The sequence below is a fragment of the Mus caroli genome, chromosome 10 (genome assembly GCF_900094665.2).
Source record: "Mus caroli chromosome 10, CAROLI_EIJ_v1.1, whole genome shotgun sequence".
Classification (NCBI taxonomy): Eukaryota; Metazoa; Chordata; class Mammalia; order Rodentia; family Muridae; genus Mus; species Mus caroli.
The window spans coordinates 80328671-80343538 of NC_034579.1; the positions used below are offsets into that span (position 1 = coordinate 80328671).

The 14868-nt window shown below is 48.9% G+C and overlaps 1 protein-coding gene across 5 annotated transcripts in view; it reads right to left on the minus strand.

Annotated features, from left to right (window-relative positions):
• Syn3 (synapsin III) overlaps nt 1–14868 on the minus strand; it is a 437574-nt gene that overhangs the window by 390588 nt on the left and 32118 nt on the right. For all 5 annotated transcript variants that reach the window (XM_021173742.2, XM_029482726.1, XM_029482727.1 and 2 more), the window contains exon 2: nt 14210–14673. In XM_021173742.2, the coding sequence (XP_021029401.1) occupies nt 14210–14520 (311 nt within the window). In that variant the 5' untranslated portion in view covers nt 14521–14673. The remainder of the gene's footprint in view (nt 1–14209; nt 14674–14868) is intronic.

Consider the following 14868-nt stretch of genomic DNA (forward strand, 5'->3'; position numbering starts at 1 on the left):
CACACACACACACACACACACACACTCATACACCACACACACACACTCATACACCACACACGCACACACACTCCTTCTTGGGATGCTTCATTATGTCCTCTGCTTTATGATTCTGGTCTTTTGCACAGGCTCACACCTCTATTTTGTCCGACTGTCTCTTTCTCGCAGTCCATAGTCCTTATAGGTGCTATCTGCTCTCTTGTTTTCCTTAGCAGCATCCCCACCTGGCTGGGCTGGGTGCCCCTCCTCCACAGCTGAGCACATCATTCCCTCTACCTTATGGTACTGCCCTGCCTTGTAATTATACATTATGATCTGTCCTCTGCCTCTAAACATCCAGTCTGTGAGCTGTTTCTCAATAGTCACTGCATATGACAGCACCCTGTGACAGGGCACAGGACTTTGCTTCCTACATGTTGGCCAGGTATGGAGATGTCTCCCTTGTCCCTGCATCCAGATCTTCCTTGTGACCCTTTATTGCCACCTACTGGCAAACTACTGCAATAACTCACAAATCTACATCTTTTATTATATGGGTCATTGTGTGGTTGTCCAACCTATAGGACTGACAGCCTTGGACTTGACTCCAACCCAGAACCCAGAACCCAGAACACTCTGCACTCTATGCCACCCAAGCAGCTCCTGCCTCAAAGATGCCACACCTTCCCAAGAGTCTTTGGAATGTTTCCTGCTGGGGCTGGCAGGCTGTCTCAGGCTGAGGTGAGGGTCAGGCGGTCCATCCCTCTATCTGGCTGGGAGTCAGAAGTCTGTCTCCTGATGGGCCACACAGACTGCTGCCTTCTTGCCGGGGAGCGGGGGTTGGGAGTGGGGACAGTGGTGGAAGGGTGGGCTAATTCAGCCTGGAGCTGCCTCAGAACAGCTCTGTGTGGCAGAGAGAAGGGGAAGGATGGCCTAGAATTCTAGATGCCTTGGGGGTGGAGCCCACTGTCTCTGCTGTTGACTGGCTGTTTGACCTCAGGTTAAAACAGATGGATCCACGTTGTCCAATGGCTTTGTCTTCCACCAGCAGTCTCATCCCAGTGCCCTAATATGTCCATTTTCATAGCTTCTTGAATAACGCTGCCAATCAACCAGATCCATGGTCCTGACCCTTGAAGGGGTGGGAACACTAGATTCCAGGAGGGTTCTGTCTCTGTGGGTGGCCTCATACTTTACTGACACATTAAAGGCATCAGGAAGGAGAATATTACAAGCTAGGGCCGCCCGGGGTAGGAAATCTCTAGTTTGGGGCCCCGGGATGTGGTGGCATGTGACAAAGATTTATGAGAAGTGGGTACTGCTTTCCTTTCCTGCCACTGCCAGGGAATGAGGACCAATGGGATCTAGCTGTGTCAAAGCCGAGATCCTGGACAGATCCATCTGACTGTGGAGCCAGTGAGGCGAGGTAGCATCTCTTACTTGATCCCAGAGGATTCTGCTAGCCCTGCCAGCCAGCTGGGATCCTCCTCCCACCTCCCTGAGTCCTGGAATGCAGCCGGGGCAGCACGCTCACTCATTCACGAGAGTCCCGAGGGTTGAAACTCTGGTTCTCACACTTGCACTGCAAGCCCTGCCCGTAGCTCTGGGAAGGCATCGTTGCATGATTTAACCTGCAGTGATGGACTTATCTGCTCTGTGCGGAACCTTCAGGCTCCCAGGAATCAACCGTGAAGACCACACAGGGTTCACTCCCTCCAAGGAGGGAGTGGCACACAGATGGATGATAACCGTCAGTGCAGCAGCGCAGAGATCCACCTCGGACCAAAAGGTTCACTCTGCCCAGTCTTGGATGGGAAGCAGGTTGAGAGGCATGTGTGGTTCTGATGAGGTGGCCCAGCTAGTCCATCAGCTAATCAGCTCATCCAATATTTGGTGCCTATTCTTTGTCAGGGCCTAAGACTTCAAAGGTGTGGTAGTGGTGGTGGTGGTGGTGGTGGTGGTGGTGGTGGTGGTGGTAGAGTGTGTGTGTGTGTGTGTGTGTGTGTGTGTGTGTGTGTGTGTGTGTGTAAGCATGCAGAGGAAGACCTGGTTTGGGGGTGGGGCAGGATTTCTGATACCTCCTGACCTGCTGTAGATATTTTGGGGCCACTCCATGCCTCCTCCTCTGAATAATGGGGATGTAGAAGGTTAATTCTAAGGTGTTGAGAGGGTTTACATTAGGACCCAGATGCAAAGGCACCCGGGAGGCTGCCAAGAATGTACCAGTGGGCTACTGATGGGAGGTGTCTGAGTGCAGCTTCGCCTTGCTGGAAGAAGCAGCAGCAGGGCCTTCTGGCTGTAGAGGCAGACCCAGGTCCTGTCTAACTCTGCCATTTATAACCTAATGCTGCCCCAAGCCAACCCCACCACCAAAGTCTAAGTTCTCTCATTGGTAAAATATTAGGAGAAAAATGACTACATCTGCCATCTGGGTATGGACTCCTGAACAATGCTCCTGGAACACAGCAGGTATTTGGCTAACATTCAGCTCATCCCTTCTGGTTTGTTTTCTGCATGGAGAAGGCTGAGAAGATTTATTATCTATTTACCCATACAAAGATTCACTATCCATCCAATAAACGACTTATCTATCTATCCATCCATCTAACTCATTCACCCATACATCCACTTGCCCGACTATTTATTCATTTATCTACCCATCCATCCTTCTTCCTTTTTCTCCTTACTTTGTGGTAAGCATTATGTTGGTCTAAAATATCCCAGTCAAAGCAGAAAGGTTTTTGCATCATACTGGAAGACAGTCCTTAAGGAAGACAGAAATCCACTAGTTACCTTAATCTCTGTCTTGTATCACAAGTCCCCAGCTGGTAGGTCTTGTGGGGTCCTTAGCCTCATTTTGACAGAATGAATTATAAACTTTTACTTTTGTGTGTGACAGGGGGTGTGGTGTATGCTAACAATGAATATGGGTATGTGCAGGTATATGCATACACGTGGAAGCCAGAGGGGACATCAGACACTCTTCTCTATTTGTCTCTAAGACCATCTCTCTCTGAGCCTAGAGGGAGGCAGGCAGCCAGGAAGCCCCAGTAATTCTTTCTCTTTCCAAGCTCTGGAGTCACAGGGTTGTATCTGTGTGTGGAGGGCACCATGCTGAGCTTTTTCTGTGGGTGCTGAGAATCCAAACTCAGATCTTCATGCTTGTGGAGCAAGCTCTCTTAGCCTCGGAGTCATTCCCACCACGACCCCCCCACCCCCGCCCCACACCCCCTCCCCCACATACACACCTTTCACATTTAAAATACAGAATATCATTTTAGAAATCTGGCTTCCCTTGAACATTAGAAACTTGGAAACATCTGGCCTGTATTCCCAAACGGCAGAAGCTGGCTGAGTGTCCTGCAGCTGCTGCCTTTAGAGGGAACATTGGCTGTCACAGCCAGCACTATCCCTACGGTTCCCAGTCATCTCCCTGCAGCTGAAGCCAAATGGCTAATGCCATTTGCCATGGAGCCTAAGTGGCTGTTTTCCTGACCACAGAGAAGTGTTTTCTTCCCATCTGCACTTGTCCCCATCCACATGCCCCCAAACTGACTGGTGTGTCTTCTACAGATAGCCTTATTAAGCCTGTTCTTCACATGGTAATTCTCAAAGATCTCCAGAAAACCCAGCAGAAGAGTGGACAGGAATTCTCGTCCCTTTTCCTGCCATGGAAGATGATTTCCCTCTTGCCAGGGAACACATTAGAGGCAGGCTTCTACAGGCCTTGGGGAGAGAGACATTATGTAATGAGGCTGGCATCTGCCCAGAGACATGCCTTTCCAGGGGCAGGGTTGTAAGCAGTGGGGTAAAGTCTGGGGGACACCAGCTCTGAAGTCTCTATAGCCCAAGGATAAGCAGGTCTGTGAGGGACTCTATAGAAAGGTCACTGGGAGGACCTGGACGAGAAAGCCAGGCTGTGGAGGGTGAGGCTGTGGGATTCCTCAGAGAAGAACGAGGCAAGGGCATGAGACGGGCAAGACAAAGGCAAGAGAAGACGAACCAATGCTTCCATTTAAAGCCTCCTCTAAGGGCTTCTAGAGTAAGATCACCTGGGGTCTGAGCCCTTCATTACTGTCACAAATGAGTAGCAAAACCAAACTCAGAATCTTCTAAATAATGGGAAACTCACCCCTTCCCCCAACACCACTTGATCTCTGCCACCGAACTGTACTTATACTGAACTGTACATGTGCCTGGCCTTCTCTGTTTATCAAGGTGAATTTCATCTCCATCTTCCATTGTTCCACCAGCAGTCTTGCTCCTATTCATTTAAACCATGTAGTAAGTCCTCTGTTTTGATTGATTCTAAGGTTGGTTTTCCATCGCGGTCAACAAGCAGGTCCCTGACTCCGTTCCAGACATCCTGAGTCCACTGTGGTATGTGACAGTTCCTCATGGCCTGACCTGGATCCATCTGATCCTTGTTTAGATGTAGTTCCTCCATCCAAATTGGTCCACGTTCTGACAGAATTAAACCTCCCTCCTGTACACAGCATTTGTGGGCTTGTCACAAAGTCTCCTCGAGTGACAAGGAGTAGACTACGCCAAGATTAATTTTCACCAAGAATTTGTTTTTTTTCAGTGCAAGGGCAAAGCAAGAGTTGACGTGTGCAGGTACAATGTATGCACATCTCTGGAGGGTACTCATAGGCTGACGTTTTCTAGAATCCCAATCATTACACATTCTTTTCCTTCTAAGGACGTCACCATCTATATCCAGCAAAACCTCATTTTGTGTACGCTGACCAAAGATGCTTGTTTTCTTTACCAAGAACTTGATTTTATACAACAAGTTTAGGGCGGTAGCTGGAAATAATCATTCTAACGGGCACACTCATACAGAGACATGGTCCGCACACAGCCATGTGCTGGGATATCTAAGGAAACAGGCACTCTTTACATCTGAGAGCTCATGGCTCAGTCAAGCTCTTTAGAGAATCAGCAAAAATGTAAGAGATGTAGGGGGAAAGGTCTCCCTATTCTCTTCTGTTGAAAGACATTTTCCTTGTATCTTCTAGCTAGGATCCAAGGGTGAAGCTCTCTCCCCCAAGATTCTACAAGAGCAGGGTGGTGGTAACAATCTTTCTGTTTCCCCTTCCTCTGTCTCTCCTCATAGGAGCTGGGTAGGAAGCTGCAGAGACACCAGCCCTTGGATTGGACAGCATGAAGACCTCACGAAGAAGGGTCAGCACTTGAAAAATTCCTCAAGTCAAAAGGGCTAGGGGCTTGGGTGCCACACAAGGCCCTCACTGTGTGTGCACATTGTCTCCCTGATAAAAGGGGCCGGGCCTGGGAAAAGGGAGCTGTCTCCAGGCAACAGAACTGGTTGATGGGGAATGTCCAGGCCCCTCCCCTCTCTCTGGACACTAGGGCAGGGAGAAACACAGGGAGGGCAGAGGTACAGGGCCAACGTCTAGCACTGAAGCCCCCCCCCCCCAGGTAGGGTCAGATGGAATGTTTGAGTTAATGAATAAAGCAAACAGGAGGTGATACCTCATTTATGAGACCCCCTCCTCTCTTCATTTCACCGGAAGCCCCTTACAGGTCTCCACATACAACAGTTTTGTTATGCAATGGGGTGCCTTATGATGGCAACGGGCATGAGGTGTTCCTCAGAGCTGGGGGTCTACAGCAGAGTGGTTCATCTATGCTTTAAGTTTCTCTGTTTACTCTAGGGCCAGCTGACTGACTGGGAACACTCACTGTAACTCAGAGAATGGCTGCCAGCCTGCCAGGGCCTAGACACCCCTCCTCCAGGGCTTCTGGAAGCTGGCCCTCCAGCACAACCAGCTGAACTGTGAGGCATGCCAAGCAGCTTCCTTCCCCCTGGCTCCCAGGGCTATTATATTCACAAGCAATTAGCAACTGCAATTAATTGATAATAACAATTACCATCCCAGGGCCTATTATGTCAGCCTGAGCCATGGCCCAACCTCACCCAGGCCACTCTCTTTACCCTTTAGGAAAGCTGGTCTGTCGTCCTGCCTTCAGAGGAGGAATGTAAGTAAGGCTGGGAGGTTAGACTTGACTAAGGTCTCATAACTGAAAGGGACAGTTGGGATCTAGGAGTCTGGCTGGAGACTGTCCTCTGGGATTGCCTTCCTCCCGGCTGCTGATGTCAGAGAAAGCTGTGCTCTGGAGGATGGGGCCGATCTGGAGGCCTAATTTGACTCCCCAAACAGAAAGCAAGGCACCTCGGAGGCCAGCCTCTTGTCATTTCACATATTTCCTTCTTCCCTGAGAAAAAATCCTGGACACGCAATGAAATTCAGGTTTCAAATGAACAGTAAACGAATGTTTAGTGTATGTCAATCGCATGCTTCACTGTTTATCCTTAGGCTCATTCACTAAGCAGTCACTGAGCACCTGTGTTTCTATTTGCTCACTCTGACAATCCTACTTTGATGGTCATCTTTATTGTCAATTTGGTGGTCTGTAGAATCACCATGGGAACGTACCTCTAGGTGACACCATCCCATGGGCTGGATTCTCGGATGCTCTAGGATGGAGAAAGCTAGCTGAGGGCTGGCATTCATCTCATCCTGCTTCCAGATGCAGACGCTATGTACCTGCTTCCCACACCTCCTGCCATACTTTCCTCGCCATGATGGACTGGACCTTTAAAGTGTGAGCCCAGATAAGCCCTTCCTCTCGTAAGTTTCTTCTGAGCAGGTATCTGGCCATACAAATGAGAAAAGTCAGTAGCATACCTTCCCATAGGCCACTGCTGGTGATGCCAGCTCTGAGATACACCTTTCCCCCACCCCTACCTGCTGGTAGCAAAGATGGCAGCAGAATATCCTGGTTGCTATGGAGCCTACTAGGCCCACTACAAGTCCTCAGAGAGACACTCCAAGATGTCTTGTCCAAGCAGCCAGAAGAAGTCTGACCCCTCAGTAGAAGACTAGAGCTGCTCTGTTACACCTGGGGAAGCAGCAAGGAGCCTTGGGAACACCAACAAAGTATCCCGAATTCCAGAGCACCTAAGTGTCTTCTGAGAGAGCCTTCTCAAGGCACCTTCAAGCCTGACCCTTCCTATAGAAGAAACAGAAGCTCTTTGGTGTCTGTCTCTTCACTAATGAAATAACCATCTCACTGACCTTACCATGTGCAAGGCACTGTGCTCAAAACACTGGTCGTTAAAGAGGGAAGAAACAGCTTCATGGTGGAGCTAATGTTGGAAGCACAAGATGGAAACTCAGGTGGAGACGTTGCATGTGCTAAAAAATTCACGTGAAAGAGATGAGAAAGGAACTCTTACTAGGGGCTTCATCATACCTCCACCCCCGAGGTCAATGATGTAGGGACAGAGATAGTACAACCACCTACTTTACAAATAAAGAAATAGGCTTACAAGCAAGCTGGCCAGATACAGAGATGGTGAGGGTAAAGTGTGGGCCTTAATTCTGAGCTGCCACCTACTAGACTGGAATTCTCTAGAACTTAATCCTCTTTCCCCTTTAATTCTCATAGAAATACACAGCTGACATGTGTTCCTGGGAGTGGCAACTTTAATATCAAGGCAGGTAAGGAGAATGGAAAAGTCTCTGCCTGGGCTCCCTTGGTACTTTAAAAAGAGGAAAAATATTCTCTGGGTATCCAGGAACAATTTTTATAAAACGTTCACTCTGCCAGTCTGAGATCATGAGTGTCTGGGTGCCTTCAAGGGCTCCTTTTCCTCCTGGCACCTTTACAGTCAGCCACTCAAAGGGCTCTGGCAGGGTGAGGCTGCCTGGGTGGGGTAGGGCACTTCCCTCCTGGGTGAGGTCACTGGTCTTCTGTGCTTGGCCAATGAGGTGTAAATGGAGTTCTGCCACCATTCTCTCAGCTGTCAGATGCTGGATGTGTATGTGTGTGTGTGTGTGTCTGTGTGTGTGTCTGTGTGTCTGTGTGTCTGTGTGTGTGTGTGTGTGGCGGTGCCAGAGCCTACTCACATGCAGCACAGGAGGTCCTGCGCTTCAGGTGCAGATGGGAGAGCAGCAAGAACATAGTGATACCCAGGCTTGTCCTCAAATGCCCTCCCTGAATCCCAAGATGCCCGTAACATCTGCTTTGGTTGAGGGCACAAAGCTTTCTTATTTATAATACAAGAATAGTATTAGTCCCCACACAGTAATTAGGAGGGCTAAATTAGAGAATGGGTGGGAACCACTCAGCACAGCGCCTGGCAATGGGAAGTGCATGAGGTTGTTAGTGGTCATTGTCAAGTGGGAGGTGTACCTCTGGGCCTGCCTGCGGGGATTACCTTAATTCTATTAACTGATGTGAGAAGGCCAATCATAATTGTGGCAGGGACCATTCCCTGGGTAGGAGACCCTGGTCTGTTTAAAATGGAGAGAACGACATGGGTGGCCATATGCTCGCTCTCACTAACTATGGGTTCTATGTATGTAACCACATACCTTAAGTTCCAGCCCCCGAGAGTCCCCCAGTATAACAGGTCACAAACTGGAGCTGTTGGCCATAAAAGAACCATCTCCTCCTTGTGCCACTTATGTCAGAGTATTTTATCCCAGCAACACGAGAAGACATTAAGCCCATTCATAAAGCTATTCATGTAATAATGAGGACATGGCCGGTCCTCAGAGTTTGTTGTCTTCTGTTCCATCCAAACTGCCCAGCATCTCCTTCATTCCCAGCATGGGAGGCTTGGGTAGGAAGGTGGCTCTTATTTTCCCCCCAAGCTCAGCCACTCTGCTTTCCTTGAGCAGGTATGAGCATCTTCTGCTGTTTCCTTCTTGGTCAGTCCACTGGGAAGTGCTGGTGGGCAATGCTATGTACTGATAGTGCCTATGATGTCTGTGTAATTGTCTCCACCAGAGTCAATGTGATTTTCTGTTAGGTTGAATGCGAGGTGAGAGCAAGTAGAATTTAAGCATGCTACCACGTTCATTCCTCATTGTCACACCCATACCTTGTCATTGAACATTTCCCCGTCTCTGTCATCTGTGCTGCTCTATGCATAGAAACATAATGACACCATTTAGGAGTGGGTAGGCCACTGGTGGGAGAGAAGACACAGACGCCCATCTCAGTCTTGTTCAACCTAGAAGTGTCACAGGCGTTCAGCCAGGGCTACCATTAACTGTGCCTTGCCAGGCAAATGAGGTAAGACAGCCTCTAAGCTTCGTGCATGGTGGCTGTGGAGCACTTCAAATGAAGGACACCCTTTCTACTTGTCAAATAAACAAGGGAGGGGAGGTGGTAAGCAGACATAAGACAGGTCATTGTTAGATGGAACTGCAGTTTGAGAACAAGTTAGCTGAGAGGAGAGAGGACCACCAGGACAAAGGCTTACCGGCATCTACGAGTCCCAGTGCCCCTGCTATCTCTCAAGAGAACCTGCAAGCAGGAGGGCTCACCTGCTCCACCTGGTTATGGTCTTTGTGATTGCTAAGTAACAGAATGTTTTTTATTTTGACATTCAAAACTAGGGTTCTGGTTGGTGCACCTATATGTCTTCCTGCTTGCTTTTGTATGTGTCCATGTGCAAGAAGCTAAACCAGGGAGGTAACCACCAGCACTGTGAACAAGATGTCCGTGTCAGATGTGGTACCCAGAAGAGGCAACATCTTCACCTATTGAAGCTTCTAAGGATGAACAGAAATTGGCCAGGTAAACATAGTAGGGAAGGGTATTTTGGGGAACAGGAACAGAAACTGGTAAGGTGAGTTGTGCTTAGGAATCACTTGTCTGCAAAGCAGGATGTAGGGCTGAAGACATACACAGAGCCAGTGTGTGTGTGTGTGTGTGTGTGTGTGTGTGTGTGGCATGCTTGTGATTTTAAACTCAAAGTTTAGGTTTGCGATGCATCACCAAAGGGTGGAAGTTGATGTGTTTTCAGAGAGGATACAACGATGCTAGGTTGGAAGGTAACCAGGAGACAAGGTCAAGACTGAAAGCTTGAAGCCAGGGCAACTGCTGGAAACTCTAGGCAAGGAAGCCAGTGCCTGCCGGGGCAGCAGGCTGAAAGAAACAGCTTAGAAACTGACTTGCTTACTCACGGGCGTCCCAGGACTGACTGCTTTGTCCCATCCCAGAGGACAGACCTGCTACCAAGTCAGACCTCTATTAGGGTGGCCAGAAGCTCCCTAGAGACCCACGGCATGGCTAGATTCACCTCCACAAGCTGCATCTTAAAGTACTCCGCTGTGAACCTTTGCGGCAAAGATGGCTTGGGATCTCAGTTTGTTCTCAGAAAATGCAAACACTATAAACCTAATCAAAATCAAAAGCCTATGGCTGAGAAAGGCCCAAGGGGAGGACACCCCACTACTCTTTCTCCCTAGGGACTGGCTGTCAAACTTCCTTCTAAATATGTTTATACTCATAAACGAGTGCAGCGCTCAGCCTGGGGCTCCCCCCCCCCAGAGGATGTTGGTTAATGCAAAGATTAATATCCGGTGCAAGAGCTGAGAATACATGATTGATGAGCATAATCATCAATTGATGATTATTGATGATCCATAGTTGGGACATCTATATCATTCCCTGTCAAGGCCTGGAAGCATCACAGAATTTAAGAGTGGCAGGATGCGAGGGTTGTCATGAAACGTCATCACCCCAATATGACATTGTTACTGTAACTATGAACACACAAACCCTTCCACATTCAATCAGAGAGAGAGAGAGAGAGAGAGAGAGAGAGAGTGAGAGTGCCCACAAGATCCCACCCTTTCCTGAGGTGCTGATGACTGTTAATGGTTGCTCTGAGAGGGTGTGTCATTTTTTCCAAGGGTGTAGCTACTGAGGGACTAGATGGGAAGAAAAATAAGGAAAAATAAACGCAAATCCCAGGGGTCTGGCCATTTCTCAGGTGGAATTGATTGGACCCACAGGTTTAAATAATCTGCCAGCTGGCCTCCGAGAAGAGGCGTGGGTTCCCAACACACTCTCTGCTTGCAAGGAAACCTCATGAGGCAGATTGGCCCTGGACCAACAGAGAAAGACAGTTTGCAGGGCTGAGTCTGAGAAGGGTCAGGAAGCAGACAGCAGTGTGCCCCTGGTGCTGGGTGTGTGTGTGTGGGGGGGGGGGTAGGGTCACTCTCAGGCCTGACAGTCGAAGCCCCTCTCATTATCATCTCAAAAGGGAAGGAAGAGGCTGTGGGAGCTGGTTTCTTCTCTTTTCACAACTTCTCCTTCCTCTCTGGAGACCTTCACACAAAGGAGGAGTAGCTGGGAAGAAGCAGGACCTGGAGGCAGCTGGCTCCGCCAGGATACATTGGACCATGGGGCTAGCCTGCCACCTGCTGGCTAATTTTGGTAGCTGTAGTCAGTCATTTTTGGAGACTTCTATAGGTAGGAGAGAGAATCTTCTGGTGTCTGCAAGCTGTTAGTTCTGAAAACAGTCTCCCTGTGTAGCAGAAGCTAGCCTTGAACTCCCGGTCCTCTCAAACTCTGCCTCCTAAGTGCAAGGATTACAGTTGTGCCCTACCACAACCAGCAAGACTGATTCGAAGGCACCCAGGGAACATTAATTTGGAGAGAGCTGGGAATGCCACTGACATGGTGAGAGGTTAGGAGGGCATAAAGATGTAAGAAAGGAGTTCGAAGGAGAAGCTGATGAGCCTGTGGTGGGAAGTCTCCCATTCACAAACATTCATGAATATGCAGCCAATTCCCAGGTAAGCCCATGAGTCTCAATTTCTTTTTCTCCATCAAAGGGCAAGAAGAGTGCCAGAAACCAAACACTGTTGTTCTTAAGACCCAATTAAAGTGTGAGCAAGTGATAGATGTTTCAACACACCGAGAGAATGACCACTCAGGGCAAAATCGTTACCTCCACCCTGACTTCCAAGGGAGCAGCACCTAAGCCTTCTACACTACTTATTTCTATAGATTAAGGCAATCGACCAAAGTCAAAATTTAAATGCAACTTGACTGGGGCCACTAGCTGGATCCCAGCCTTGTTCTCTGTGCCTTGTCACAGTGTCACAGGCTCTGTGGGCAAATAAAGAGCAGTAATATCTACTTAGTAGGTGCTAAGCAGGAAGGAATGGCAACGGAAGCCAGACACAATGGGATGGACCCTGTCCTTTCTGCACAATACACGGGACAAAGGCATAAATCAAGAATGCCTGGAAGGTGTTGCTGCCATGATTAATGACATACAGAGAGGTCCACAGTTCTCTACAATAGTCTGCATATATGCTTGCATGCCACTTGGTAGTTATCCAAGGACTTTTATATTGACTTTCATGTTATCTACTTCCATAAAGCCCCGTGAGGAGACAGGTACCACATTTAGGTACAGCAAGTCACAAGAGCTACAAAGCTGGGAGGGGGCTGAGGGATAGACAGAATGTGGCCTCGTTGTTTGTTACCATACCACACTCTCCATTATTAAACTTCACTTCCAAACAGGAGACAACTTTTCTTGACGAATAGCTGAGGCAGAGGTAAGACAACTAGCATAGAATAAGTTCCAATGTCTGGTTAGGTGCTGGGGAGATGGCTCAGTGAATGAAGTATTTGACTTGCAAGCCTTGGGGAGACTGGAGGTCAGATCCCCGTACCCCTGTAAAAGTACGGAAGGCATGGTAGCCACCTGTAATCCCAGCCCTGGGGAGGCAGAGACAGGGAGTCCTGGTGGTGCAAGGGGGTAGGGCGGGGAAACCAGTTAGCTCGTCTAGCAAGAGTTGGTAAACTCTGGGTTCATCGAGAGATTCTGCCTCTAAATAAAGTGAAGAGTGGTTCAGAATGACACCTGAATTCAACTTCCACCTTCTAAACATACAGCATATTTGTTAATGCACGTACATGGACCCACACACATGAGCACACACATACATACATGCATGCACATCACACACAGATATGCCTGTAAAAAGAAAAGGTTGGGTTAGATAGAAACGGAGACTCGGAGGCTAGCACAGGCAGCCAGTTGATTGCTGGGTAAATGGGCGGGAGCTTTGCCCCTGGACGAGGGCCTGGAAAGTAAAACCTCTGAAGCTACCAAGCCTCAAGAGCAGAGTCCCAGCATACAGCAGGCACAAGCAAGCCTGTGAGTCAAAAGCCTTGGAGAAAAGAGAAGACAACTCAGGCTGATCAGACAGAGGCAACTTCCAGACCACCCTGGATGTTAAGATCAGATTATTTCTAGTTTGGGTGTGGGGGTTCATACCTGTCATCCCAGCACCCAAGAGGCAGGGGTAGAAAGCTCTCCCATGAGTTTGGAGAGTGAGTTCTAGGCATAAAGCAATTAACAGTAAAGAGGTCGCTTCTCATCAGAAAGATGAGGCCTGCCACCTAAATCAGCTGAGCATGTTCTAGGATTGCCGAACATTAGGAATCCATTTGAATAAATGAACAGCTTCGACTCCAAAGCAGAGGCTCGGCTGCCCTTAATCTGAGTCTACTTTTCTAGGAGTCCTGGGTGCTGGCCAAGTGCTGGCCAAGTGGGGTTCTGGAGATAGTCATATATGAGTTTGCCCCCAACACTATGCATGGGTCTACTATCAGAACAACTGTTTTGCACAGGTTCAACTCTGCTCTAGACATAGTGCTTCAATGTCTACATAATTGGGCCCGATGTCCTTAACTGTAAACTATGTCTTCTGAGACTTACAGTATTTATCACCTCTCAGAATCACCACATCGGGGGATAGACTTATTCCAGAGAGGCAGACCCATATATGAGCAGCGCACCTGCTCCTGTGATCTGGTGCCCTGTGATTGGTCACTTCCTGAATGATTACTGCCTTCAGAACTTACTGTCCAGAGGAGGCTAGAGAACTCGTCAACCCCATCCAGTGAAGTATCCGAGGTCAAGCTCGTGGGAGAAGTGGGATGTAAGTGTGGGTAACCTGTTCCCAAGAGTTAGGATGAGAACAGCAAGCCTGCGGAAGGTAACTTGGGAAACACTATGAGGTGTATTTCATGCTTGCTCAGAAAGGTTATATGGTTTCCCTGCTTGTCTCCAGAACACTCGCAGTGAGTGCGCTTTTCCCATATCAAAAAGACGTTAAGACGTTTATAGCATACATGGGGAACTTTCCAGACTTGGGCCCTCTGTTGTTCATCTCAGAGCTGTTAGACTTGGAGTTGGCAGATGGCTCTGCCTGTATAAGGCCCCTAGAAAACAAGACATCCAGCTTCTCTTTGATGAACGCCTCCTGCTCCCAGCTAGCCTCAGAAACTAGGTAAGCCTCTTATAACACTTGCTTTCTATTCTTTCCTCCCAAGAGGTGAGATAGCACACATAGATTCCATCCCTGAAGCTGCTTACCAGTCTGTATGGGCGTCATCGATAACCAACAAGATCCTGGGTCTCTGAACCACGGGTGTGACAGGAGTGGGTGGTTCCATCAGCCCTGAGGGAGCCTGTGGGGTCTGTTTCATGGCACTGGAGAAGGAGCTGAACAGGCTGGATCCTGGAGATGAGAAGGAGGCAGCCAGGGGCTGGGGGTGCCTCCTCTCTGTGGCCGGGGATGCTGGGGAGCTACTGGAGCTCTCTGGGCGCTGCAGGTCCGGCATGTAGCCATTGGGCAGGTTGGCTACAAAGCTGCTGTCAGACAGCCGCCTCCGGAGGAAGTTCATGGCTTCGATAGATGGGAATCCTCCTTCCACACAGAATCAACTCGATGAGGTTTGAAGCGCAGGTTGCCAGTTACAGGAAGCTGGAGGCTTGGGGGTGAGAGAATCCCAGACCTTCTGCACCATGAGAAGTGGACTTCCCAGGACTCTGTTTACCTGTTGAAAACAAGCCAACAAGCACATTAGCAGAACCAACTACCTCCCATTTAAAAGCAAATAGATAAAGCACGTTTCCAGCCCATCGTTTGTGTCTGTGAAAACTGGGACATACTTTTGGAGAGTAATTTGGCAATTGCTTTAAAAGCTACAACTTCCAGCCGGGCGTGGTGGCGCACACCGTTAATCCCAGCA